Here is a 27,030-nt window from a genome sequence, read left to right on the forward strand (position 1 = left end):
GGTAAACTGGGAGTCAAGTGGCCCTTGGCTTGCTCTCCTCTTAGGCCTTCACGTTGTAGAGGCTCTTGCTGGGAGCTGTAGGATGAGACCAGCTTCGGCTTCCATTCCTAGAACAATTTCAGGCCTGGGCTCCATTTGTGCCCTGTTTGCCAATGCCCTCCCTCCATGGTGCAGCTGGGTCAAGGAGGTGGGAAAGTTTTGGAAACTGAACTGGATCTGGCCTGTACCTTTCCCCTCTCTTGACCACTCCCAAGGACTAAACCCTACCTGGTGGGGATAGGAGGGAAGGGACTTGCAGGCCAAAAGAGTTGGGGGATGTGAGTGTGATCCCATTCTCAAGACCCAGTTCGTTGTTCGTCCCACCAGCACCACCAATCTCAGCCCTTCTACTTCTGCAACCTTCCCTACTTGTGATCTGGCCAGCTTCAGTCCTTCCCAGGCTCCTTGAAAAGTTTTTTGCTTGGGTGACCCTGAAGTTTCCAACGCTGAGAGAAGTGCTTGATGGCATTCTGGCTCCCAGTTGGTTGACTGCCACGTTCAGCACGCCTGTGGTGCTCCCCACTCAGGCCCTCACTAATCTGGTGTGGAGAGAATATGAAAGCTACCTTGGAGTTCAGTGTTGGCAGGGTTTGGAGGAGGGCTGGGGTCGGTTGTTGCAGAGAGCACCGAACTCCGAGACTGGGAAGGCTGAAGAGGAAGAACGTGGAGGCGACCCAAGGCCCTCAGTGAGGGGCAGGAGATGCAGACCCAAGAAGGGGTTGGAGGATCTGGGGGGAGCTTGAGTCTGGAGAGGAGGAACGACCGGCCAATGGGCAGGGCCCGTCCCGCGCGGGCAGCCAATGGGCGGGAGGAGGCGGGCAGGGGCGGGCCGGCGAAGGCCAGCGCGCGGTCTGGCAGCTAGGTGCTCTGGTGCTCGCTGGAGGCGTCGCAATGACCGCTCTGAGCAGGGGCGAGGCTACCGAGGCGGGCAGGTAAGCGGCTGCAGCTCTCGTGCCGGGCTCAGGGCCCCAGAGGCTGCCGCGAGGGGCGGGGTGGGGCCCGCTGCGCCTGGTGCTTTCTGCCCTGAGAGCAGGCACTTCCCCGCCGCCGAAATGCAGGCTCAGCTCCAGAGCTGCGCTGCGCCAGCCCTGGTGCTTCGCCGGCTTCGGGGTATTCGGGTCCGGGCTCGTTGTGCGGTCTGTCTGCTCTCCACAAAAGGGGTCTAGACATGGGGATGAGGGAAATCTGGGCAGCATCAGGGTTGCGGAGGGCATCCTCTTTGGGACGCCTCCCGTAGTCCATCACCACCACCCTCTGCCATCATCGCTATTCATTCAAACATACATTCATTCATTCCCCAGCCATGTCAACCTCCAGCCCTGACTGCTCCCCACCCGAAAGCTGGCGCTTCCCTGCTGCCCCCTTGGTGAGGGTGTCAGCCTGTCAGCCCTCCCAACCAGGTCTGCAATTGTAGCGGCCCGCAGATGCCCAGGAGGCAGCGTGGTGCTGTCCTGGCATGACTGGGCCGCACCCCTGCGTCAGGCCCGCCCCAGTCAGGCGGGCTGGGGCCGGTCTCTCAGCCTCGAGATCTGATCCAAAGCCTTCCTGGGAGGAAGAAAAGTTCTTGCAGCTGAGGAAGGGGCAAAGAGGCAGGGGCAGGCGGGAGGTGGTGTTTCGGGTGAATTGTGGCCTCTGTCCTTTGAGGTCTTGGTACCTCGAGGGTTGGCATTATTTGGGGAAGACAGAGCCAGTGGATGAGGCTGTGAGTTTCTGCCCTTGTTCAGGTCCCAGGCACCACAATCTGAGCTCTGGAGGGCAGCCTGGCACCCCTAGCCCTCCAACACTGGGGGCAAAGGCATGAATGTGAGTCTGCCCACTCCACGCAGGTATTTGGAGCTGTGGGAATGCTTCAGGGCTCCCTCTGTCCTGTCCTCAAAGAGGCTGGTGGGGCCCTACCCAGATGCCCTACCCTTTGCTGTCCCCACCCCGTGATTGTTTAAAGGTGCCATCCTTGCAGGGACTGGGATCCTAGAGAAAGAGTACCCTGACCATCTGTGGTGTCCTCGCCCCACGTGCACCTCCAGCTGGCTCTGAAGTTCAGCTCCTTTCAGAGCAAAGACTTCCGGAGTTGCAGGGAGAGGTGCGTAGAGGGTGCCCCTCCCATTCTGCAGTGGGGGTGGGAGCAGTATGCCCCCTCCACAGTTCTCTGATCACACTAGCTGGAGTCCAGTCCATGCCGGCAGACATGCTCAGGTGTGAGGTGGCAGTTTGACAGGGCCAGTAAAGCAGTGAGCATCTGGAGCAAATGGGCAGTCTAGAGGGTGAAGCTGACAGAGGCTGGCACTGAGCTTCCAGGAGAGTTTCTGTTGGAGACAAATCAAAGTTCTCCTACCTGACTTGCCTTTGAGAGAATGTTCTGAATAGCCAAGAGTGGAAAGCCCAGGCCCTATCCATTCCTTGGTGATACTGCTTTAAATTTCAAAAACAAAAACCAAAAAAAAAAGCTTAAACAAGACCTCAAAGCCTTAATGCAGACCAGAAAGACCTGTGTGCCAATTCATCCACCTAGGAGGCCCTCTGAGGTTGAGGTGGATAGTACTCAATATGGCTTTTTGGCAGCCTGCCTCCCTGAAGCTTTTCTACACACCTTCTTGTGTGGCTCCACCCAGTCCTTAACCTGGTTGAGCTGTGGCTTCGGTCCTTGAATGCCACATACCGTATTTATCAGACCAATGTGAAGAGCCTTGTTTAGGGGTCAGAAGTGAGTTATCAGCCTAATGCTGTTCCTGTTCTGCAATGACTTGAAGACAAGTCAGGTCTTCTCCTTGGGCCTGCTTTGCCCCATGTTCCCCTCCAGCTGGCTCTGAAGTCCAGCTCCTTTCAGAGCTCAGCTTTTCAGAGTTTCAGGGAGAGGGGGTAAAGGGTGTCCTCTCTACCCACCAGGTAAGGCAATCGGACTATAGACCCCCTAAAACCCTTCTCCATGCAGTCATTCAGTGATTCTTCTACCTAGCATGTTTCTCCTCAATATCTGAAGGTATTTTATTTCTTTACATCATTTCTTCTTTGCTGTGACTACCTATGGAAAGCCCATTAATTCAAGAACAGTTCAGCATTCCACTTTGGTGTCCAATGTCTGCATCCAGACACCAGAAAGTCATTTGTTTTTTCTCCTTTTCTGAGAAGTGAAAATCATTCTTTGGCATGAAGTCCATCTTGGCCACTATGCTGCTATTCACCTGGGCTGCTATTCACCTGAGCTGCAGGGCATTGATCTGTCACCATCTGTTATCACCAGCCTTTGAAGCTTTGATTAATTTCCCAGCTGTTTACTAAGGTAGGCAAAAAAGGAGAAGGGGAAGGGCAGAAGCCCCTGGGCATGGAGCTTTCTGTGTAATTCAGAAGGAATTGCCTCCCCATGGAGGAACTGCCTGTTACCACACAGATGCCAGCAGGAAGGCATTGTTTCCCAGAAAATAAGCCTCTACAGGGCAAACTGGTTCCTCCTTTCTCCCCACCACAACTGCACATTTTTATTAGTCTAGAAATCCTTGGTCATAATTTAGGACTAGAGTATTTTAATAACTTGTGAAATTTGATCCAAGTCTTTGTCTTAAATTAGTGTTTCCTCAGGTTTAAAATCTACTACAAAATCACATTAGTGTTTCCTCAGGTTTAAAATCTACTACAAAATCACATTGTTAATTTTTTAAATGGACATTTGCTTTTGGCTGGCACTATTTTTAAAAATCTATAAAATAAAAAGCACATAAAGAATTAGTTCAAATCAAACATGAATTGCTTTTCCTCCTAATGTGTTGACAGGCACATCAATGGTATATTAAATAATTGTCAGAGTCCTGCTGGTATTTCATTTTGTTGGTATCCCTTTTTAAAATCTGACTTAGGGTCAGAGCAGCACTGTGGATGGGAAGCCTGAGCAGACAACTGTGACTAGTTGTAAGAATGGTTTTCTCTCTCTTCTATAGAAAAAGATTAAATATTTCTGATATGTGTTAACATAAATCAGATTACTTGAAATAGGCCCATAATCACCAGGGCTACACAAAATGCTATTTTAAAATAAGTTTTGAATTTTGAACTTTGAAGCACTACTCAAAATTTTATTTTAAAATAACCCAGCAGCAACACCTCAGAATTGATATTCATACTGGGCTTCCTTGATTACCAAACAAGTTGAAAAATGTTTATATTTTTAAAAATATAGCTACAAAACCATTTTAACATTTAAAAAATAACAGTAACCTCCTTAAAATCGTCACATATCTAGTCATCATTTAAAGTTCCCCCATCACCTTATAAATGTTTTTGTACCATTTATTTTATTTTACTTTATTTTTAAAGGTTTTATTTCTTTTTAGAGAGAAGGTAAGGGAGGGAGAAAGAAAGGGAGAGAAACATCAATGTGTGGTTGCCTCTTGCATGCCCTTAATTGGGGACCTGGACTGCAAACCCAGGCATGTGCCTTGACTGAGAAACAAACCAGAGACCCTTTAATTCGCAGGCCAGAGCTCAATCCACTGAACCACAAGCCAGGGCCACTTATTTATTTTAATAAGGATACAAATGAGGTTTTACAATTGGTTGACACATCAAACCTATATATCTATTTCTCTATAATCTTTTGTAAGCTATAAGTTCTCCTTCCATTTCTTCCATTGTTGTTGCAATTTATTTGTTGTAGAAACAGGATTAATTGTCCTATGCCATTTCTCCATTGGTTGGTAGTTTAAAATATTCCTCTGATTCCAGTATTTCCTATAAATAGAGAGTTGGATCTAGAAGTTGCTCAGGTTCAAGAGGTATTAAGCACTTGAGGAAGCACATCTGGTTATTTCTCTTTGGAGGATGTTAGCAGACTTTGATGATTATTTCATTTAGACTCATTATTTTATTAGGAATTGTAAAATGATATTGCTCTAATTCTATCAGTTTTTCATCATTTATTACCTTGAATCTATTCATACAAAGAAATGTTTCCTCTTCATATATTTGGTTACCCTGATGTATAGCTAGTACTAGGAAGGCAGAACTTAAAACTTAATCTTTCTTTCTATTTACAATTTTTCAAAATAATGAAATGAGTCCATAGTACTTACCAGAGGTTAGCAATGGGTCATTTTTGTATTATTATAATATCATGGATTTTAACAGATTTGATGTGCTTCAGTCCGTTGTAGACATCATTCTTTTTTTAAAGTATATTTTATTGATTATGCTGTTACTGTTGTTCCAATTTCTTTTCCCTTGTTCCCCTCTGCCCGGTACCCTCTTTCCTTCAAGCAATCCCACCCCCTCTTAGTTCATGTCCATGGGTCATGCATATAAATTCTTTGGCTTCACCCTTTCCTGTATTTTTCTTAATTTCCCCCAATCTATTTTCTACCAACCAATTATGCTTCTTAATACCTGCACCATTTCCCCATTTCTCCCTGTTCCCCCTCCCAGCTGATAACCCTCTAAATGATTCTGCTCCTATTCCGGTTTGCTTAATTGGATTTTGTTTTTATTTTTTAGATTCAGTTGTTGATAGTTGTGAATTTGTTGTCATTTTAATGTTCATAATTTTTATCTTCTTTTTCTTAAGTAAGTCCCTTTAACAGTTCATATAATAATGGCTTGGTGATGATGAGCTCCTTTAGCTTCACCTTGTCTGGGAAGCATTTGATCTGCCCTTCCATTCCAAATGATAGCTTTGCTGAATAGAGTAATCTTGGTTGTAAGTCCTTGCTTTTCATCACATTGAATACTTGTTGCCAGTCCCTTCTTGCCTGCAAAGTTTTTTTTTGAGAAATCAACTGATAGTCTTATAGGCACCCCTTTGTAGGGAACTCTCTGCTTTTCTCTTGCTACTTTTAAAATTCTCTCTTTATCTTTAATCTTTAACATTTTAATTATGATGTGTCTTGGTGTGGTCCTCTTTGGGTCTAGCTTGTTTGGGACTCTCTGTGCTTCTTGGACTTGTATGTCTATTTCCTTCGCCAAATTTGGGAAATTTTCCTTCATTATTTTTTCACATAAGATTTCAACTTCTTGCTCTTCCTCTTCTCCTTCTGGCACCCCTATGATTCAGATGTTGGCACGTTTAAAGTTGTCCCAGAGGTTCCTAAGCCTCTCCTCATTTTTTTCAATTCTTGTTTCTTCATTTTGTACTAGTTGACTGTTTATTTCTTCCTTGTGTTCAAAACCATTAATTTTAACCCTGGTTTCCTTTCCTTCACCATTTGGTTTCATGTGGATTTCCCTTTGTTTCAGTTAGCATACCTTCACTTCTTTCCCCATGCGTTTGCCATACTAAAGCATATCTGTCAAGTCTGTGAGCATCTTTATCACCAGTGTTTGGAATTCTGCGTCTGTTAGGTTGGCTATTTCCTCATCGCTTAGTTCTCCCACTGGAACCTTGATTCGTTCTTTCTTTTGGGCAGTAGTTCTCTGTCTCCTCATCTTGACAGGCTCCTGTGTTTGTTTTCCTGTGTCTTAGGAAGAGTTGTCGCTCCTGTTACATTGTAAGAGGCGGAGTCTTAGGTATTCGTCAGTACAGGGCAACCTGTTTCACCATGTTGTAGCACCTTATGTAGGGGAGGGGTCTGAGAGGGAACAATGTTGCTTGCTCAGCACGTGCCCCTTTTCCAGACACTTCTCCCACTTCCGCATGGGACTGGTGTCTCTCTAGCTGTTGCCCTGGCTGTTGTTCCCAGAGTGGTTGGGTCTGTGGAAGTTCTAGGACCATGGGGGCCCTTTAAACAAGGGGACTCTGCTGAGAGACTGGAAGTTTCTGCCTCCACCCCAACCCCCACTGGTTTGCACAGTCAGAAGCAATGAGGCTTGATTTTTCTTGGTGCTGGGACTGTGAGCTGAGTGGTCTGGTGAGGAGCTGGGAATGCAACACCAGGTGTTTCTCCTGACTTTTTAAAACATTAAACTGTCCTTTCTGATGGCCTGCTGCTGCTCTGCTGCCACCACCACACTGCGTCCTCTCCACCCCAGCTCCGCCCCTCCTACCTGTCTGGATGAGTATTTCTTCTTTATATCTTTGTCTGTTGGACTTCTATGCAGCTTGATTTTCTGGAACTTCTGGTTGTCTCTAGTTTTGAGGTAGTTGTATTCCTTCTTAGTTGTGGAGGGAGACTCAGCGTGTCTGTCTACGCCTCCATCTTGGTTGGAAGTCAGTTTTTAATTTTTAATGTGACTAAAGTTTTCCTTTTATGTGTCCTGGGTTTAATGTTTTGCTTAGACCTTTCCTGGTATTTTAATAATCTCCTCAATTTATTTTAGTTTTTTATTGATTTAGAAAATATTTGGATATTTAATGTACCTGGAGTTTATTTTTGTTACTAGTGTGAGGTAGCCAATATCATTTATTGGTCCATTCATTCTTAGTTATTTGAAATACCTTCTTAATTATATTACTAAATACTCAGATACCCATAGATCATATTCTGGACTTATGTTCTATCCCTCTTTTTTTTTTTTTTTTTAATCCTCACACCAGTGCTGATACCGGGGATTGCTGGCACCCAAAAAGGGACAGAACTGGCAACCTAGGTATGTAGGCTCACTGGAATCCAATCGCAACCCTTCCTTATGACCACGATCCAACCAAACGAGTCACACCAGCCAGGTGTGACTATATATGTCTTCCCTAAACCAGTGAATACTGCGTTATTTTAATTGATCTAGCTTGCCGTTTGTTCTGACATCTGTTAGGGGAAAGCTCTTGCATTTAATTTGGGATAAATCTGCCCTGGCTGGTGTGGCTCAGTTGGCAGGGCGTCATCCTGCAAACCGAAGGTTATGATTGGATTCCCAATTGGGAGCACATGCGTGGGTTGCAGTTTGGCTCCATGCCGGGGTGCCTATGAAAGGCAGCCAGTCTATGCTTCTCGTTCACATGGATCTTTCTGTCCGTCTCCTTCTCCCTCCTTTTCCCTCTCTAAAATCAGGAAGCGTGTCCTCAGGTGAGGATTAAAAAAAGGGATAAATTTGCTTCTTTAAAATTTTGAATCTTCCCACTCAAGAACAGAGTTTATCTCTCCACTTATTCAAGTCTCCTTTTATGTCATTTTAAAAAGTGTGTGGTTTTCTTGTCTTTTTTTTTTTTTTAACGTTTATTCTTGGGTATCATATATGTGTCATTCCCCCAAATATATTTTACAACTGTTTACTGCAAGTCTACAAACTACTGATTTTTATGTTGATCTTGTAACCAAGTAATAATTAACTCTGTAAAAGTTTATTATGTTTCTATTCCAATTACAGCTTTGCCTAGACTATTGCCCAAATATAAGAATATCCTGGACACTTTTTAATGTTTTTTCAATTGATTATATGTCCTCCAGGTAGTTTATCTTACAATCTTTCAAATAGTGAGGCGTCGTTTTAGTATATAAACTGTTCGTTTCTTTTTCTTGTCTTTGTGCAATGGCTAGAACCTCCAGAACAATGTTGAATAATGGTGGCTAGAGCAGACATTCCTCGGGGGTGTTTATTATTTAGACAAGCTGGGGTTCTCCCTAGAGGAAAAGGTCTCAGCAAGCTCCTTAAAACTATTATAGGTCATTGCTCAGGAAGCTGAACCCTTAGCCAGAGCACTGCTTGGGGCAGCAGAGCTGTCCAGAGCCTGCGTCCAGGCACAGAGCAGGGCATGCTTGGGGCCCCTCAAATCCGGGCCCGCTGCCGGGTTTGGTGCTGGGCACCCACCCAAGAGGGCTTCCCGGATGAGGCGTGGGCTCCCTTTGTAGGGAGGCCGAGAGGTACGGGTCCGAGGATGCACCCCCTACAGCGCCTCCAGGCTGCCTCAGTTTTTACTCCCCCATGCCTGAGGACCCCCAGCTTCCGCCTCCAAGTGGGCGGGATCTCTGTCTCCCGTCTCCTTGCTGTGCTGGAATTCTGGGCGTGGCTTCCCTTTCACCGCAGAAAATGGACTTGAGGTTTGAGGGTTAGGACAGCTCAGTCGGCCCCGGGGGTGTATTAGTGTAAAAGGGGGATGCCTGGGGAAGGGTGGACCCGGCAACCAGGCTGAGGGCAAGAACAGTGCCTTCTCCCTCTCGACCCAAAGCACGCCCGTCAGGGAATCAGGAGGGCACAGGCAATTGCTTCTCCTTCTGCTCCAGCGTCTCTGTGGTTTCACTGGGAGGAAAGCTGAATGCAGGGCTGGTGTGTTGCTGAGCTGGTGACTCGAGTTTTCAACTGTGCTCAGCAGCATCCTCACCTGTGGTCACAGACCTGGCCTCATTGTGCATCCCCGGGGTGCAGTCCGGCGCGGAAGGAGGAAGGGGGAGCAAGCCTTTAGCATCTAGTCTGGATTCTGACTGCCTTTCAGTCTCCTCCTCCTGGGCCTCTCAGCAAACTGCACTGCCTTCCCATCCCTCCTTTTTGAAACATTCCTTGGGATTTCACAACAGCTTATACACCTGATTTTCTTTCTACGCCTTGGGCCCCTCTCTCCCAAGCTCCGTGTGGGACTCCTCTTCTTCCTTCACAGAGTCGGTAATTGTTGCGCTTCTTGAGGTCCCAGGCTTCTTTCCCCAGCTCCCCCTCCTCCTGGAGACACTGTTAGCCCTTGGAATACCGCCCCCCTCCCCACTTCACATCCCTGGATTCGATCAACCAGGGATCAAAAATTTTCGGGGGGGGGGCGATCCCAGAAAATTCCACACTGAATCCCCATGAAAGAAGCAATGATATGTATGCATACCCTGCTGTAGCAATACAACACCATTTTATATAAGGGACTTAAACATCCTGGCATTTTGGTATCCACAGGGATGTGTATGGGGGGAGTCTGGAACTAACCCCCTTGTGTAATCTGAAGGACAACTGTACAATTCACCCTTTTAAAATGTGCAATGCAGTGGCTTTTAGTATATTCACAAAGTTATGCAACCATTATCACTAACTCCTAAACAGTTTCATCACCCCAAAAGAAACCCTAAGTCCATCCATCACTTCCCATCTTCCCCTCCCGTCAACCCCTGGCAACTACTAATCTACCTTCTGTCTCTACCGGTTTGCCAATTCTGGATATTTCCTGTACCTGGCATCATAAAATATGTAGTCTTTTGTGACTGGCTTCTTCCACATAGCAGAATGTTTTTAACGTTCATTCATGTTGTACCAGTTATCAGTACTTCGTGTTTTTTTAATGGCTGAATAATATTGCCCTGTATGGATATACCACATTTTGTTTATCCATTCATTAGTTGAGGGATATTGGGGTTTACATTTTTGGGCTATTATAATAATATTTATGATGCTGAGAGCATTCTTGTACAGAATTTTATGTGGACATGTATTCAGTTCTCTTGGGTACAAACCTAGGAATGGAATCTCAGGGTCATACAGTAACTCTGTTTAACCATTTGAGGAACCACCAAACTGTTCTTCTCCTAAGCACTTGCACCAGCAATGTACAAGGGTTCCAATTTCTCTACATACTCACCAACACCTGGTATTGATCATAGTCTCCTAGTGGGTATGGAACAGTATCTTATTGTGGTTTTGATTTGCAGTTCCCCAATGACTAATGATGTTGAGCATCTTTTCATGCGCTTATCGTACTTTGATATCTTCTTTAGAAAAGTGTTTATTCAAACATTTGTCCATTTTAGTTGGATTATTTGTCTTTTTATTGTTCAGCTTCAATAGTCCCTTAAAAAGTTTTAATATGTGGTTAAGAAAAATGCATAACATAAAAACTACCATTTTAACCATTTCTCTGTTCATTGGTACAGTTCATTTGTGTCAAGTATATTTATATTGTTGTGTAATCCACTTCCAGACTTCTTTCTTCTTGCAAATCTGCAACTCTATACCCTTTAAATAACTCTTCATGTTCCCCTCCCAGCCCCTGGCAACCATCATTCTACTTTCTGTTTCTATGAATTTGATACTTCGTATAAATGGTGTCATAGAGTGTTTTTTGGTTTTTTTTTTGTTTTTTTCTGACTGGCTTATTTCACTTAGTATAATATCTTCAAGGTTGGAAGAGTTCTATGTAAATTCTTGATACTAGTCTCTTATTAGATATTTGATTTGCAGTTGCTTCCTCCCTCTGTGGGTTTTCTTTTCACTTTCTTTTTTTTAAACTATATTTTATTGATTATGCTGTTACATTTGTTGCAATTTCTCTTCCCTTTGCTCCTCTCCACCTAGCACATCCCTTCTCTCCAGCAATCCTACCCCCTTAGTTCATGTCCATGGGTCGTGCAATAAGTTCCTCAGCTTTACCCTTTCCTGTACTAGTCTTAACTTCCACCCGTCTATCTTGTACCTACCAATTATGCTTCTTAATCCCTCTACCACTTCTCCCCTTTTTTCCCCTTCCCTCTCCCAGCTGATAACCATCCAAATGCTTCCCATACTAATGATTCTGTTCCTATTCTGGTTGTTTGCTTAGTTTGCTTTAGTTTTTTTTTTTTTTTAAGTTCTGTTGTTGATAGTTGTAAGTTTGTTGTCACTTTCATGTTCATAGCTTTCATCTTCTTTTTCCTAAGTAAGTCCTTTTACCATTTCATATAATAAGGACTTGGTCATGATGTACTCCTTTAGCTTTACCTTGTCTGGGAAGCACTTTATCTGCCCTTTTATTCTAAATGATAGCTTTGCTGGATAGAGTAGTCTTGGTTGTAGGTCCTTGCTTTTCATCACTTTGAATACTTCTTGCCTGCAAAGTTTCTTTTGAGAATACAGCTGATAGTCTTATAGTTACCTCTTTGTAGGTAACTCTCGTCTTTTCTCTTGCTGCTTTTAAGATTCTGTCTTTAACCATTGGCATTTTAATTATGATGTGTCTTGTTGTGGTCCCCTTTGGGTCTAGCTTGTTTGGGACTCTCTGTGCTTCCTGGACTTGTATTTCTATTTCCTTTGCCAAATTAGGGAAGTTTTTCTTCATTATTTTTTCACATAAGTTTTCAGTTTCTCGCTCTTCCTTTTCTCCTTCTGATACTCCTCTGATTCATTTAAAGTTGTCCCAGAGGTTTCTAAGCCTCTCCTTTTTTTTTTTTTTCTCTCCCAATTTTTGTTTCCTCCTTCTGTACTGGTTGACTGTCTATTTCTTCCTTACGTTCCAATTCGTTGATTTGAACCCTGGTTTCCTTTCCTTCACCAATGGTTTCATGTGGGTTTTCCTTTATTTCATATGGCACAGCCTTCACTTCTTCCCTTCTGTGTTTTTTGTACTTAATCTTGTCTGTCAAGTCTGAGCATTATTATCACCAGTGTTCTGAACTCTGAATCTGTTAGTTCTCCCACTGGAACCTCAATATGCTCTCTCTTTTGAGCCATACTTCTCTGTCTCAACTTGACAGCTTTCTGTGTTTGCCTCTGTGTCTTAGGTAGAGCTGTCATACCTGTCTGGATGAGTATTTCTTTATTTGTTCATTTGTTGATCTTCCATGCAGTTTGATTTTCTGGAATTTCTGATTGTATTTTTTAGTTTTGAGGTAGTTGTAATGCCTTCTTTGTTGTGAGGGAGACGCAGTGTGTCTACCTATGTCTCCATCTTGGCTGGAAGTTCTATATCTTTTTTCACTTTCTTGATGATACCAGCAGCATAAAAGTTTCTAAATTTGATGAAGTTCAATTTATCTACTCTTTCTTTTGTTTGTTGTGCTTTTGGTGTCATATTTTCACAGACCATTGTCTAATTGAAGGTCACAAAGATTTGCATCTATGTTTTCTTTTAAGAGTTTAATAGTTTTAGCTCTGACATTTTTAAATTAATTTTTGTATATGGTGTGAGATAGGAGTCCAAATTAATTATTTTGCCTGTGCATAGCCAGTTGTCCCAGCACATATTTTGAAAAGATTTTTTTTTCCCTCATTGAATTGATCTTGCACCCTTGTTGATAGCTTCTCTTTATGTTTCCATTTCCCCATTGGGTAACTTTCTAGCTTCTGTACCACCATGCACCAAATAACTCAGAAACTTATCCCTCCAGTCTGGACCTTCCTTCTGAGCTTTATACCCATACATAGCCTGACACCTGCACTTAAATATTCCTCACACATGTTCAAGACTGAACTCATGATTGTTGCCTTCAAAGACATCCTTTTTCCAATACGTTTTCCCCTGTTTTGGCTCAGGAAAACAGAGCAGTATCCTACTGGATTAAACCAGAAATCAACAGTCATATTTGATATTTTTTTTCCTTGTGCCTCATATCTAACTGATCACCAACTCAGATTGGTTCTATTTAGAAATACATATCCTGAATCCATCTCTAGCACATCATCACCTCCACCAAGTCTGAGACATTTTTTTCTCAGCTGGAATACAGTCTCCTAACTGATATGTCTCCATGGAAAATTTTAAACAAATATAAAAGGATACAGTAGTAGGGTGGACCCCCATGTGTCCATCACCCAGGTACAATAACCACAAACATAAGGTTGTTCCTATTTCATCAATATTCTACTCCCCCTGCTCCACCTCCTTTGGTTGACTTTGCAGCACATATATGTATCAGAGTCATCTCTTTAACATACACAGTTGATAGTGTATTTCTCTGTTTAAATCCCTTCATTGGGTCCCCATTGCTTTTAAGAGAATGATGAAAACCCTTACTGGTGCCCACAGGGCCCTACATGATTTAGCCCTGCCAACCTACCTCTCCAGCCTCATTGCTCATCACTTCACTATTCATTTCTACCCTCCAGACACAAAGGCTCAGTTTGTGTTTCTCATAAATGCCACATACCTCTGGCCAGAGGACCTTTTCATATCATAGTCTCTCTATAATGGCCCCTCTCCAACTCCCTCCAACCACCCCAGACCCCGCCTGATTACCATCCATTGGCTATCAGCACAATTGCTGCTGCTGCTTCACAGAAGTCATCCCAGCTCTCCATGGCTGAGTTAGGACTCCCTGATGGAGGTCCTCCTAGGACACTGTGCTCTTCCTTAATAGAATATATTTAACAGCTATAATTATGTATTGAATTATGTAAATATTTATGTCATGTCTGCCTCTCCTACCAGGCGTTTTGGAGATAGTAGCTTGCCTCATACCTCTGAGTGTACATAACACTTACACAGAGCTAAGCGAATAGCAGGCCTTTAGTAGGAAGAAGGCAGAGAGGCTGGAAGCCCTGGAGGACTGTGTTCCTGCCAGTTTCTTGCAGGACAGGGGTTCTTCTGAACACAAAGGGCCAGTAGCCATCGGCAGGACACCCAATGCCAGGCTCTTGTTTGCTTTTCTCCCAGACGTTTGCTTTCCCTCCTGGGCTGAGAGGTTCTTGCCTTGTTGCAGAGGAGTAACTGTGGCCCAGAAAGAGAGTGGCTTCCCCAAGCCTCCTCAGCAGTGTGAGGTCCTTCCAGGCCCCCCGCCTGTCTTCTTGTCCCCACACTCAGGCTCTTCAGGACCCTGAGGACCCTCCCAACTGCCTGAGCCCTGCAAAGAGCTTGGTGGGTCCACAAGGTCAGGCTGATTCTAAGGGCCTATGGTAGGTCGAGTGGGGTGCATTGGATGGTATCCATGAATGGACAGAGCTGACTTGTCCCCAGAGTAGCCCCACCTCCTGGCAGCCTCGAGTGGGGGTGTCTGAGTGGTTGAGACTGTCTGTGAGCCCTCCCCTCAGCAGGCCCGGCAAAGGGTGGCCACCGGAGCACAGGGGTGCTCTGTTTCTTAATGAATGCAAGTCTGTTTTTAGACCTGAATGACCAGCTTCTTGTCTCAAAACAGCCAGGCCCCAAGTGGCCTGCCAAGAAAAAGGGGTCGGTGACCAGGTCCAGGGGTGCCAGCTCAAACAGATGCTGCTCCCGAAACAGGCAGATCTCTCTCTGCAGAACCAGCTGCCTCTCCATGGTGTGGCCTGGGCTTCCTAGGAAATCCTGGATATTCCCATAAGCAAAGCTCCTGAGTTTCAGCGTTTCAGCTATTTATCCTACCTGTCTCCCTCCTAACTGTTTTCACTCTGCAGGCCAGGAAGCAGGCAGCAATCACTGGCCTCAAGCTTCTGGTGGAGGGAGGAGAAGAGAGGGCGGCATCCTGAGTATGGCTGGGCCTGAGCTGTGGGAGCGCCTCTGGGCTCAAGAGGGGTGGGAGGCAGTCACTGGGTGCGGCCCAGGTGTAGAGAGGGCCCTGCTCCCAGCTGCTCCCTCTGGCTGTAGTCCTACCTAGAGGAAAGATTCAGTTGTGTAGGATATGTATGAAGATTTATAGGTGCAGTTTGGGGCCTAGCGGTGCCTCCGTCTCTACTTTCCATGGGGCACTGTACCTCGAGGCATCCTTCAGGGGACATGATGGACTCAGGGCCAACTCAGCTCTCAGTGGTGCTGGCAGTGGGCGTGAGGCTCAATGAGCAAGGCTGTGAGAACCGGCCCCCTCCCCATGCCTGTGCCATGGCCTCTCAGATCTGCAGCCCTGAAGATCTGCATGTCAAGGAGGAGCAAACAAAAGGAGGAGGCTGGGGGCCACCCAGAGGGTCAGGGGAAACCAGAAGTAAACTTGAGTGGGTTGCTCTTACTCCGGGGTCATATATTTGTGTCCTAAAGCCCTACTGCTGCTGAACAAACACAGAGGGACTTTTCATTGGGAAGCATTTATTTATTCAATAAACAGTTACTGAGCACTTACTGTATGCCTGAAGCTGTGTGAGGTCCTAGGCAAGAGATGAATACGCAGTCCAGTGGGGAGACAGACACATAAAACAGGCAATGCCGCAAAGGAAGACAGCTGAGTGGATTGGGTGTGAACACAGGCAGGAAGGGATCTGTTCTCCCAGCAGATACAAACCGACCAGGCTTCAGGGAGGAGAGCTACTGGTGGATGAAAACAAGATGGACTTCATCTTGGGCAGGATCAGGTTAGTGTAGCAGGGCCCAGGCAGAGTTGGAAGGGGCACCTCATTAGCACACTTCCCAAGTGCATGGTAGCTGTCAGCCTGAGCATTTGCTCCTGGGTTTCATCTTCATGAGGAGCTGCACCTTTCTGGTGTGCTGAGAGAGTCCAGGCCTTGGTGGGAGGTCAAGGAGCAGAGAAAAGGGGAACTGGAATCCTTTAACCAGGACTGGTCCAGTCAGCCAAGCATCTCTGGGCAGCCTGGGCAGCGGGCAGTGTCTTAGCTGCTGCGAGTGAGCGATGGAGCCAAGCTTGATCTCAGCCCTCCCGGCTCCCACTGGATAGAGAACCCAGGGTTTCTGAGATCCCTGTAGGTAGGAGTTCTTGTTAGCACTAGAGCTCAAAGGGGTCCTTGTTCTGGGTGGATCTAGCAACCCCCAGAGAGGGCTGGGCCAGCCCACATCTCCTCCTGAGCAACTAACCCAGTTTGTTTGGTTCTTTGTGTAGAGGAGATAAAAGCCTGGGGGAGAGGGTGTGATTTGAGGAATCCCACTCCCCAGAGGGCCCCTACATAGTCATCTTAGCCCACAAGACCCCCGCTTCTGTGTTCCCCAATCCTCCTGCACTGGGGCTCTTGGGGAGAGCTGCAGCCAGAAAAGCTACAGGAGATGGCAGAAGGCCAGGGCCCATGAGCTCCTCCAGCCCTGTGCCACGGTAGGAAGAGTGCATACTTTCAGCCAGACAGTAGTTTAAATTCAGGATCCACTACTCTCCAGTAATGTAGTCAGGAGCAAGGTGCTGAGCCTCTCTGGGCCTCGGTTTCCTCATTTATATAGTGGGGATGGTGCCACCTCCCTTGCAGAACTAGAGTTGAACTGAGGATGAGAGGAGATCAAGAGCCAGATCTGGTCACCTCCCTCCTCCCCAGGGGCTCCCTCAGCTAATAGGGTTTGACTTAGTTTGAGCATTCAGAGAATCCTCTCCCTTCCTGGCCCTGAAATCTTGTGGGACACATGATACAACCCAGGCTTGGGTGTCAGACACACCTGCCTGGAGTCCTGGCCCTGACAATGACTGTGTGGGCAGTCACTGAACCCAGCTAGGCCTCCATTCTCCACCTGTGAAATGTAAGCAGTATTCCCTGCCTAAATGACATCACATGCGGGCTCTGGTGTGTGGTCTCTGGGCAAACTAACTGTGGGGATTCCTTGTCTGGCTACAAGTGCTGGCACACTGGAAGCAGAGTTCAAAGTTAGTGGTACCCACAGGGGGTGGGCTGTCTTTGCTGTTCCCAGAATGGGGGCTGGGCCCATGGCCCCTGCTCCTCTCTGTGTCCACTACCTTCTCTCTGTCTCAGGGGCACCCAGAGATTCTGCTCCAGCATTGCCTGTTCGCTGCCTCTGGCTGCACTCCTCCACATCTCATATTTCCCAGTTAGGACTCATTAGAACGGGAATCTGATGGGCCTGCTCATCTCGTCACTCTAAAGAGGCTGCTGTTCAGCTTGCGAGGGCTGCGCTTGGGTCTGGAGCACACCTGTGGCTCTGTCGGCTGTGGCCGGGTTCCTTCAGGACAAACTGTGATGCTGGGAAGCAGGGCCTCTGGCACTCCCCATCTCTCTCATTTCACAGATGCCACAAGCAGTAATGGGAAAGCAAGCACCTTCCTGACCCAGGTGTTCTCAGACCAGCTCCTGAGAAGTATGCCCACGGCTATGCCGAGCGCCTCCCATCCCTGAGTCCTTTGCCAGGGTTGCTGAGCTGGACGGCTGGGTCCAGATCCAGCTTGTGGTCCCCAGCGCCCTGAGCCCCACCCCTTACACTCACTACGGAATTCAGTTATGGGATTTCCTCCCCTTTTCTGCTCATCAGAACTGGCAAAGCAGTTAGTTGTCCTAGATATGGAATATCAGCTTAGAAAATGAAAAGTAAGGTGCAGCTTCTGGGCAAGTGTGTAAGTGCAGCTCCTGTGTTAGATATATTAGAATTACTTTTTGCAGAAGGTGATTACCTTTTATCTTCAAGTTTCAGTGTACTAATGATGAGGCTGACTCTATCCACCATTCCAGCTTTCCCTTGGGAGAGGTCTGGCCTGTGTGTCAGGACTGTGGCCCCTCGGGAAGGAAACAGTGTGGCTCGGAGCTGGCCTTGGCCACACAGGGAAGCTGCTGGTCTTCTTACTTCTTTCTTGTCGCAGTTTAGTAAATGTGCTCTGTGACCTTAACAGATGGAGGAAATCTCTATTAACAATGCGATTCCCTGTTTTGCCAAGGATGTTCCTGGGACTCCAGAAGGGCAGGCAGGGTAAAGGCACAGGAAGGTCAGGGCCCTGGGTCCAGAACCCAGGTAGAAGGATTGGCCCTGGAGACCAGAAACCACAAAGAAAGTGGGGGTGAGGCAGGGTTCATCCAGTGGTTTCATAACACTCGCTGTGGGTTGAAAATCACCTGAGAGCCTTTTGAAGCTGAACATACGCCTACTTTATAAAACCCAGAGATTCCAATCCCAAGTGTTTACATATATAAATGAATATTTGTGTCCGTAGGACAGGTACTGGAATGTTCATAGCAGCACTTCTGGAACAGGCAAAAACTGGAAACTACCCAATGGCCTATCAATAGTAAAATGAATAAATCGATTGTAGTAGGTCCATAGAATAGAATTCTAAACACTAGCAAAAATGTACAGTTTAAAACTACATGGAACAATGGGTGAATGTCACAAATACATTGCTGAGTAAAAGCCACATAAAAGAACACATAAGATATGATTCCATTCAAAGAAAGTACCCAAGAAGCAAAGGAACCCCAGTGGTCAACATTCCTTCCAGGACAGATGTCCACTCAGCTCCCTGTCCCTAGATGGCTATTTCCGTGGTCTTTGGATTTGTATTCTCAGACACCTGCTGCTAAGGTGTGTGTTTTCATTTGGAAGAGAGGGTCTCTCCTTGTAGCTCCCTGGGGCACAGGGTCCTGCCTGGGGGCAGGAGAGGGTGGAGCTGGCTCTGGGCCTGGCTTTGAGAAGAGCTGGCAGGACCCACAGGATGCTCTAGTATCTCAGATGTCCACAAGAAGCGCTAGGGAGAGTGTGGGGGTCTCCCTAGAGCAGGAGACACCAAAGGGGACCCACTGTGACCACGAAGGCCCAGCTAGGTCAGGCGGCGAGGCCTGGCCATGCTTTATGCTTCAGCATTGGCCATGGTACTGCTTCTGCCAGAGGCGAGGAGGGGAGAAGGGGAGATATGAAGGAGCCCCCGCAGGGAGGTCTGCCCTGTGGTTAGGAGTGGGCAGGGTAAGCTGGAGGAGTGTTGCCTGGAAGTGTCCCAGCCCAGAGGAATGTAGCCAAGGGAACAGTACAGTGGGGGCAGGAGGGGCCCAGCTTGTGCTTCCCCCAGTAGCCCATCCCATCCTGTCTGGGCAACTTTATCCCTTTCCATTTGCTGCCTGCCTCCTTTGATCAGTCAACCACATGGATTCAGTGCCTGGTAGTGCTGAGCCAGGGCCGCCTGACTACCCCACAGGCCAGGGATCCTAGAGGAAAGGGCCCATTTGTGGGTGACCCATCAGCTCCTGTCCAGCCCCCTCCTCCTTCTACTGTTGGGGGCAGGCATTCCCTATGCCCCTCATTATTACTGTCTTGCTTTCTTTTATCCCCTGCTCCCTCTTGGTGCGTTGTCATCTCCCTTTCTCTGTCCCTCCTTCACTCATTCATTTAGCAAACACAGGGTGCCTGCTGTGTCCCAGGGATACGGAGATGTTTACCACACAACCCTGGGGGAGCTCACAAGTGACGGGGTGGGGAAACAGATGTATAAAAAGACAAGCACAGTCTGTTGTCATAAGTGTTTGGGCAGCAGAACAGAAGAAGGGACAAGGGACTACAGCTCTACTGTGGGAAAACCAGAGAAGGCTTCACAGAGGAGGTGACCTTTGAACTGGAGCTTACAAGATGATCAGGTAGATAAGCATGGGAAGGAATTCGAGGTACAGTGAACATGGAGGTGTGAAGAGCTGCTGTGGTGAGAAAGTAAAGGGGTCCGCAGAACTGCAGGGGAGTCTTGAAAGGGAAGCAGGAGAATCAGGAAAGCCAGCTGAGGAGGCAAGAGGGAACAAAAGGAGGTATGTCAGCAGGAGAGGGGCCAAATTATATCCGGGCCCCAGATGGCTATTTAGCAGTATGGATGCAGGAGAGGGCCAGGTATGTAAGGGCAAGGCTGGGCCAGGTTCAGTTGGGAAGCTGTTGCCAGTACTGTATCCAGAAAGAAGACAATGGTGGCCAGGGCTTGCATGATGCAGCAGGATGGAGAAAGTGGACGGCATTGTGGCTTAAGTAGTGGTAAGGCTCTCGGGGCCTTGGGGATTGATTAGTTGGGCAGTGGGGCGAAGAATGAGTGGGCTCTGCCTCCGGTCACTGTGGAGGACGGAGCTTTTCAGGGACACTGGTGCTCAGAAGTGGGCATGTTGGGGGCATGACACTGAGCTCACTTTGATGGATACGCCTAGATGGCAGGGCAGAGGTATCAGGGTTAGAGGTGTAAATGTGGGAGTGAGTCCCTGGAGGAGGCATTCAGAGCAGAGTGCACGGGTCAGGTGTCCTATGAGGCCAAGTCCATGAGGTCTGTGGGAGGCAGCGTGATTCTCCATCTCTGGGTTCCCTACTCATTGCCTCTTCATCCCTCTCCTACCCTCTCTGTGTCTCCCCTTTCTTGATGGACCTGGATCCCCTCCTGACATCTAGTACTAGCTACCCATCCCTGCCATCTTGGCAGGCGCCATACCAGGCTCATGATATGATAAGCTCAGTAAGTAGTTCCAGAAGGAATGAAGGAATGGGCAGGTGGCCTGAGTTCCCACACTAGCCAACCTTTTCTATCCCTTTAGTGTACAAAATACTGGGCCTCCCCTGCTCCATTACCCTCATGACAATAATATTTCTGTGGCTTTGGTTGAAAAAAAATAAATGCAGATTTGAGAAAACCTGATATTTTTTTCAATTACAGTTTACTTTCAATTATTATTTTGTATTGGTTTTAGGTGTACATACAACATAGAGGTTAAACAATCATATACATGCATTACAAAGTGTTCCCCTGATATTTTAAATACTCACCTGGCACAATACATAGTTATTACAATATTATCAACTGTATTTCCTATGTGGTACTTTACATCCCCATGACAGTTCTGTAACTGCCAGTTGGTACTTCTTAATCCCTTCACCTTTTTCAACCAAGTCCCCCAGTCCCCTTCTCCTCTGCTCTCTCCACCTATGAGTCTGTTTTAATTGTTTATTTTGTTCTTTAGATTCCACATATAAGTGAAATCATATGGTATTTGTCTTCCTCTCTCTGATTTATTTCACTGAGTACATACACTCTAGGCCCATCCATGCTGTCACAAATGGTAAGATTTCATTCTTTTTTAAAAAAATTATATTTTATTGATTATGCTATTAAAATTGTCCCAATTTTCCCCCCTTTGTCCCCTTCACCCAACATACCCCCCTCCCTCAGGCAATCCCCACACCAACGTTCATGTCCATGGGTCATGGGTAGAAGTTCTTTGGCTACCCTATTTTCTATACTGTACTTTATATCCCCATAGCTATTCTGTAACTACCTATTTATACTTCTTAGTCTCCTTACCTCTTCACCCTTTCCCCACATACTCCTCCCATTTGGCAACTATCAAAATCTTCTCTGTATCCATGATTCTGTCTCTGTTCTTCTTGTTTGCTTAGTTTGTTTTTTAGATTCAGCTGTTGATAGATATGTATTTATTGCCATTTTATTGTTCATAGTTTTGATCTTCTTTTCCTTAAATAAGTCCCTTTAATATTTCATATAATAATGGTTTGCTTTTCATGACTTTGATATTTCTTGCCAATTCCTTCTGCCCTGACAGTCTTCTGAGAACTCCCCTGTAGATAATTAACTTCTTTTGCTGCTTTTAAGATTTCCTCTTTATGTTTAACCTTCAGCATTTTAATTGTGATGAGTCTTGGAGTAGGCCTCTTTGCATCCATCTTGTTTGGGATTCTCTGTGCTTCCTGGACTTGCATGTCTACTTCGTTCACCAAATTAGGGAAGTTTTCTTTCATTATTAATTCAAATAGATTTCCAATTTCTTGCTCTTTCTCTTCTCCTTCTGGTACCCCATATGATGTGAATGTTGGAACGCTTGAAGTTGTCCTATAGACTGCTTTCACTAGCCTCATTTTTTTGGATTCTTTTTTCTACTTGTTCTGATTGGTTGCTTTATGCTTCCTTATTTACCAAATCATTGATTTGATTCTTGGCTTCATCCACTCTATTGTTGTTTCCCTGTAAATTGTTCTTTATTTCAATTAACAAATTCTTCGTTTCTGACTGGATCTTTTTTATGCTGTTGAGGTCCTCACTAAGTTCCTTGAGCATCCTGATAACCAGTGTTTTGAACTCTGCATCTGATAGATTGCTCGTCTCCATTTTGTTTAGTTATTTTTCTGGATTTTTTATCTTTTTTTTTTTTCCATTTGGGCCATATTTCTTCGTCTCCTTATATTGGCAACCTCCTTGTGTTTGTTTCTATGTATTAGGTTGAGCTACTATGATTCCTTGTCTTGGAGCATTGTCTAATGTAGTCGGTGTCCTGTAGGGTCCAGTGGCACAGCTGGATACTTGGGGTGCGCCCTGCATCTGGGCTGAGTACACCCTCCTCTTACAGTTGAGACTTGATTGTTGTTGGCAGGTCAACGGGAGGGATTTACCCAGGGCAGTCAACTGCAACAACTGGCTATGACCAGTGACCACCAATGTCTGCCTTCCGTGGAGGATCAGCTGTGCAGGGGCAGGGTGGTGGTACTGCTCCAGTGTGGTCTGTAGCTGTCCCCTGGGTGCACAGGCTCTGGGGTTTTCTGCATGTGGTGCAAGCCAGGGTCATCCCTGACCTGAGTTTTGCCTGGGGCCACCCTACCTGGGCTATAAAGCAATCTGACATGGTTGCTGCTTGTGCTGGGCTTGGAGATTCCCACCCAAAGCTGAATTGTGAATCTAGGCTAGCTGCTGCTAGTGACATTCCTGGGGCAACTTGGCAAGAGGTGCAGGGGCTGGGGGTTCACCAAGATTAGCTGTTGCTTGTTTGGGAGGATTTAGGAAATTGTGAAGTATGAGCCAAAGTTAGCCATTCATAGGGGAAAGTCTCTTAACAGCTTAGATGGGCCCATAAGTTGGATAGAATAGAGTCGAGTCTCAGATAATTTGCAGGGCAGGGCAAACAATGTTAACCAGGTCTTTGGAGTCTCAGATGTGGTACCCACCTGATGGCCCTGTTTCTTTAAATCCAAAGTTGTCAGACTTCCATTCAACTTGATGTGAGGGTTCTGAGCAATGATTGCTCCATAATTTAGTTGTAATTTTGATGTGGTTGTGCAAGGAGGTGAGCTGTGTTTACCTATGCTGCCATCTTGACCAGAAGGAAAATTATTCCATTCTTTTTCATGGTGTAGTAGTATTCCATTGTATGTATGTACCACCTTTTCTTTATTTTATTGTCTATTAATGGGTACTTGGGATAACACTGCAATGAACACAGATGTGCATACACTCTTCTGAATTAGTGTTTTAGGTTTCTTTGGATATATGCCCAGAAGTGGAATCGCTGGGTCATAAGGCAAGTCCATTTTTAATCTTTTGAGGAACCTCTATACTGTTTCCATAGTGACTGTATCAGTCTGCATTACCACCAACAGTACATGAGGGCTCCCTTTTCTCCACATCCTTGTCAACACTCGTTTGTTGATTTATTGAGGATAGCCACTCTTGACAGGTGTGAGGTGATATCTCATTGTATCATTTCTCTGATGATTAGTGACATTGGGTATCTTTTCATATGTCTATTGGCCATCTGCATGTCCTCTTTAAGAAGTGTCTATTCAGGCCCTCTACCCATATTTTAGTTGAATTGTTTGCTTTAAGTAGTATGAATTCTTTATAAATTTTGGATATTACCCCCTTATTGGATGTATCATTGACAAGTATCTTCTCTCATTCAGTAGGTTGTCTTTTGTTTTGTTGATGGTTTCCTTTGCTGTGCAAAACTTTAGTTTGATATGGTCCCATTTAGGTATTTTTTGTGTTACTTGCCCAAGCAGATATAGCAGAAAAAAACTGGTAAGAGAAATGTCAGAGATTTTTTATTTATTCAATGTTTTTATCCTCACCCAAGGACATTTTTTTTTTTTCATTGCTTAGAGAGAGAGAGCGAGAGAGAGCATTGATTGGTTGCTTCCCATACGTACCCCGACCACGGATCAAACCCGAAACCTGGGTATGTGCCCTGACTAGTAATCAAACATTCAAACATTTGGTCCAACCAACTGAGCCATACCAGCCAGGGTGAGATATGTTGGAGATTTTACTGCCTATGTTTTCTTCCAGGAGTTTTATGGTTTTGAGTCTTACATTTAAGACTTTAATTTATTTTGAGTTTATTCTTGGGTATGGTGTAAGAAAGTGGTATAGTTTCATATTTTTTGCTTGTATGTCTGATTTTCCCATTACCATGTATTGATAGATTGTCTTTACCCATTGTATGTTCTTGCCTCCTTTGTCAAATATGAATTGACCGTGTAAGTGTGGGTTTATTTCTGGGCTACCTATTCAATTCCATTGATCTATATGTCTGTTTTTATGCCAGTATTATTCTATTTTGATTACTATAGTCTTGTAGTATAGTTTGATATCAGGTAGCATAGCATCTCCAACTTTGTTCTTGTTTCTCAATATTCCTGAAGCTATTTGGTCTTTTGTGGTTCCATATAAATTTCTGGATCACTTGTTCTAGTTCTGTGAAATATGCTATTGGGCCATGGCCAAGTAGCCCAGTTGGTTAGAGTATCATCCAAGGTTGTGGGTTCAGTCCCCAGTGAGGACACATACAAGGGGCAACCAATGAATAGATGGACGGTAGAGCAATTGGTCAATGTTTCTCTCTTTCTCTCTCCCCAAGACAATGAAGAGAAATATGTTGTTGGTATTTTGATAGGAATTGAGTTGAATTTATAGATGGCTTTGGATAGTATGGACATTTTAATGATGTTAATTCTTCCTATCCATGAACACAGTATATGCTTCCATTTATTTGTATATTTTTCAGTTTCTTCAGTATCTTATAATTTTCTGAGTATAGGTCTTTTACCTTCTTGGAGAACCTCTAATATTATTAACTCCACAGTTTGCATATGGAGGTGGGATGGAGATCGATGGACAGGGGGTGTAATTTACAGCCCACAGAGTAAGAGCAACTTGCTTGAGGAAGTCTCTGCAGGAATGGACAGAGGCTGTCAGCAGTGTTGGGGGGCCAAGGTAGTTCCCCACTCCCAGCTCCCTGCTCTTGAAGCCTCCTTCCTGGTCCTCTGGGTGGAACTCACTTAGTCTCTGGGTGCCCACCCACCTGCCTTGCTCTGCTGGTGAATGCTCAGTGATCACTCAGCCCCAGACCTTCTCATCTGACATTGCTCTCCCTTTGTTTTTACTCATCTAAACAAACACTGTAAGGGTGAAGACTAATTAGTAGAATGTCTGACCTGAAGATAATTTTGAAAGCAGTGCATTTTGACGACAGTGGGGTCTCCATATTAGGACAGCCAGGAGAGCTGGCTCATGAATGGACATGAAGGAATGACTTGTAACCATCCTAATGATCACAAGTAAAGGGGTTGCTTTTAAGTTTAAAGGTATTTGGAAGTTATGTGTTCCCAAATGACACCATTTATTACTGTGATTTCCTTCATGGAGGTGCAGTGGGAATGTTATTCTCATGGTCCGCAGCTCCTCCAGCTTCTGCTCTCTACCTTGCTTACACCGTCTTCTCCCAGTCATTCCTCAAACATGTCACAAGTGCCTGCAGCATTCTGGGGTTCAGGCCCAGGGGTCGCAGTGTGGAGGAGGCAGAGTCCCTGATGTCTAGGGCCTTGGAGATGAACAGCGAGAGCACCCAATTGCAGGATAGCTGTGATCAGGGTGCTGGGAGGGCCCCAGCAGGGCTTCCGCCATGGGCTGTGAAGGGCCGAGGGTAGCCTCTGCTCCCCAAGAAAGTCACAATAAACCTAAAGGTGAGTAGTTTGGAACCCATGCGAAGGCATGATTATCCACAAACAGGTAGATTATGGAATCCATTCAAGATCATAGTTCTCCCCCATGGATAAAGCTCAGCTTCCTTTTCTGTCAGAGCCCTCTGTAACTCTTTCACTCAACAGTGACCTATGTGTCCTCTGAGTTCCTGCAGCCTTGGCAGCTCACATCACACTCTCCAGTGCCTGAGGGACAGTATTCCTGCCTCTGAAACCTGAGCCAAGCTGCATCCCCTACTTGGGGGTCCTGTTTTATCCCCTGGTCTCCAGGCTCAAGTTAGTGCTTGTTCCGTAGAGTGGAGTCCACGCCCTTCTCATCCCTGGCAGCCCAGTGGGCTCAGGGGCTGCCCAGCTCCCGCCCTCTAAGGGCTCAGTGGTTTGACTTGGACATGTGCCATTTTATGGGCCGCTCCTATCAAAGCACTCAAACCAAGTAAGGAACAGGGATATTAAAGAGATGGATGAAATCTATTACACAAAAAGTAAGCATTGGTATAGCAACAATACCAGACAAAACTAAAAGGCAAACAACTAACTATGGGAAATATTTGCAAAAATGATAAGCAAAGGATTAATATTCTTAATAAAGAATTTATCCAAGTCAATAAGAAAAATATGGAGACCCTTATAGACAATTCACCTTTCAGTGGTTAATAAATATTTGGGAAAAAATGTTCAACATATCAATAAGTAGAAATGGAAATAAGAACACTATATTCTCACCTATCAAATTTGCAAAAGGTGAGAAAAAGATAATACCCAGTGTAGGGCTTGGCTGTAAGGCTCTGGGCACCCTGATACAAGTGCTAAGGCCGTGTCAATTGGTAAAGCATGTGGAAAGCATTTTGGAAGTGGGTCTCTAGAGCCTGAGAAATGTTCACTCTCAATCCACTAATTTCACTTCTGAGGCTCTATCTTAGGAATGGACAGTGACATGGAGAATTTCCCATGAAATTAAGAAAGAAAAATAAGACATACATATTATATGCTCTATAATCCCATTCACATAAATTATAAATTTATGCATAAATGTACCTTTGGGTGATTTGGGGGAATATTTTTCTTATGGGAAATTTTGGTCATTATATTTATATAGTTTATGTTTATATATTTTCTATGAACATTAAAAAAATCAAAAG

At 45.4% G+C, this 27,030-nt stretch overlaps 1 protein-coding gene across 2 annotated transcripts in view; it reads left to right on the forward strand.

The window, feature by feature from the left end:
- The first annotated feature begins 878 nt into the window (after positions 1-878).
- The window catches only part of GRAMD2A (GRAM domain containing 2A), a 38,114-nt gene continuing 11,962 nt past the window's right edge, over positions 879-27,030 (forward strand). For both annotated transcript variants that reach the window (XR_016509758.1, XM_090270070.1), the window contains exon 1: positions 879-971. Coding sequence is in view for 1 of the 2 variants with exons in the window: in XM_090270070.1 (XP_090126196.1) it covers positions 931-971 (41 nt within the window). In the remaining variant the exon portion in view is untranslated. The remainder of the gene's footprint in view (positions 972-27,030) is intronic.

This window comes from Furipterus horrens, unplaced genomic scaffold, assembly GCF_987537825.1.
Source record: "Furipterus horrens unplaced genomic scaffold, mFurHor1.1.pri manual_scaffold_3, whole genome shotgun sequence".
NCBI classification, from domain to species: domain Eukaryota; kingdom Metazoa; phylum Chordata; class Mammalia; order Chiroptera; family Furipteridae; genus Furipterus; species Furipterus horrens.